General features: G+C 68.0%; 1 protein-coding gene across 1 annotated transcript in view; it reads left to right on the top strand.

Annotated features, from left to right (window-relative positions):
- The window catches only part of SMO (smoothened, frizzled class receptor), a gene marked incomplete at both ends in the record, with an annotated part of 1,886 nt that extends 1,710 nt beyond the window's left edge, over positions 1 to 176 (top strand). Inside the window, 1 exon segment of the mRNA XM_010154122.1 lies at positions 28 to 176. Coding sequence (XP_010152424.1) covers positions 28 to 176 — 149 coding nt within the window.
- Between the last annotated feature and the right edge of the window lie 43 nt (positions 177 to 219).

Below are 219 nucleotides of genomic sequence, written 5' to 3'. Positions count from 1 at the left end.
CCCTGCTCTGACCCGCCGTGTCCCCAGGCTGACGGGGCAGAGCGACGACCAGCCCAAGAGGATCAAGAAGAGCAAGATGATCGCGAAGGCCTTCTCCAAGCGCAAGGAGCTGCTGCGCGATCCGGCCCGGGAGCTGTCCTTCAGCATGCGCACCGTCTCGCACGACGGCCCCGTGGGTACGTGTCCGTGGGAGGGGGGGCACGGGGTGCGTCTCAGCAG

This window comes from Eurypyga helias, unplaced genomic scaffold (assembly GCF_000690775.1).
Source record: "Eurypyga helias isolate BGI_N326 unplaced genomic scaffold, ASM69077v1 scaffold29856, whole genome shotgun sequence".
NCBI classification, from domain to species: Eukaryota; Metazoa; Chordata; class Aves; order Eurypygiformes; family Eurypygidae; genus Eurypyga; species Eurypyga helias.
The sequence above is the reverse complement of the archived record's forward strand: the minus strand, read 5'-3'. Positions and strand labels throughout refer to the sequence as shown.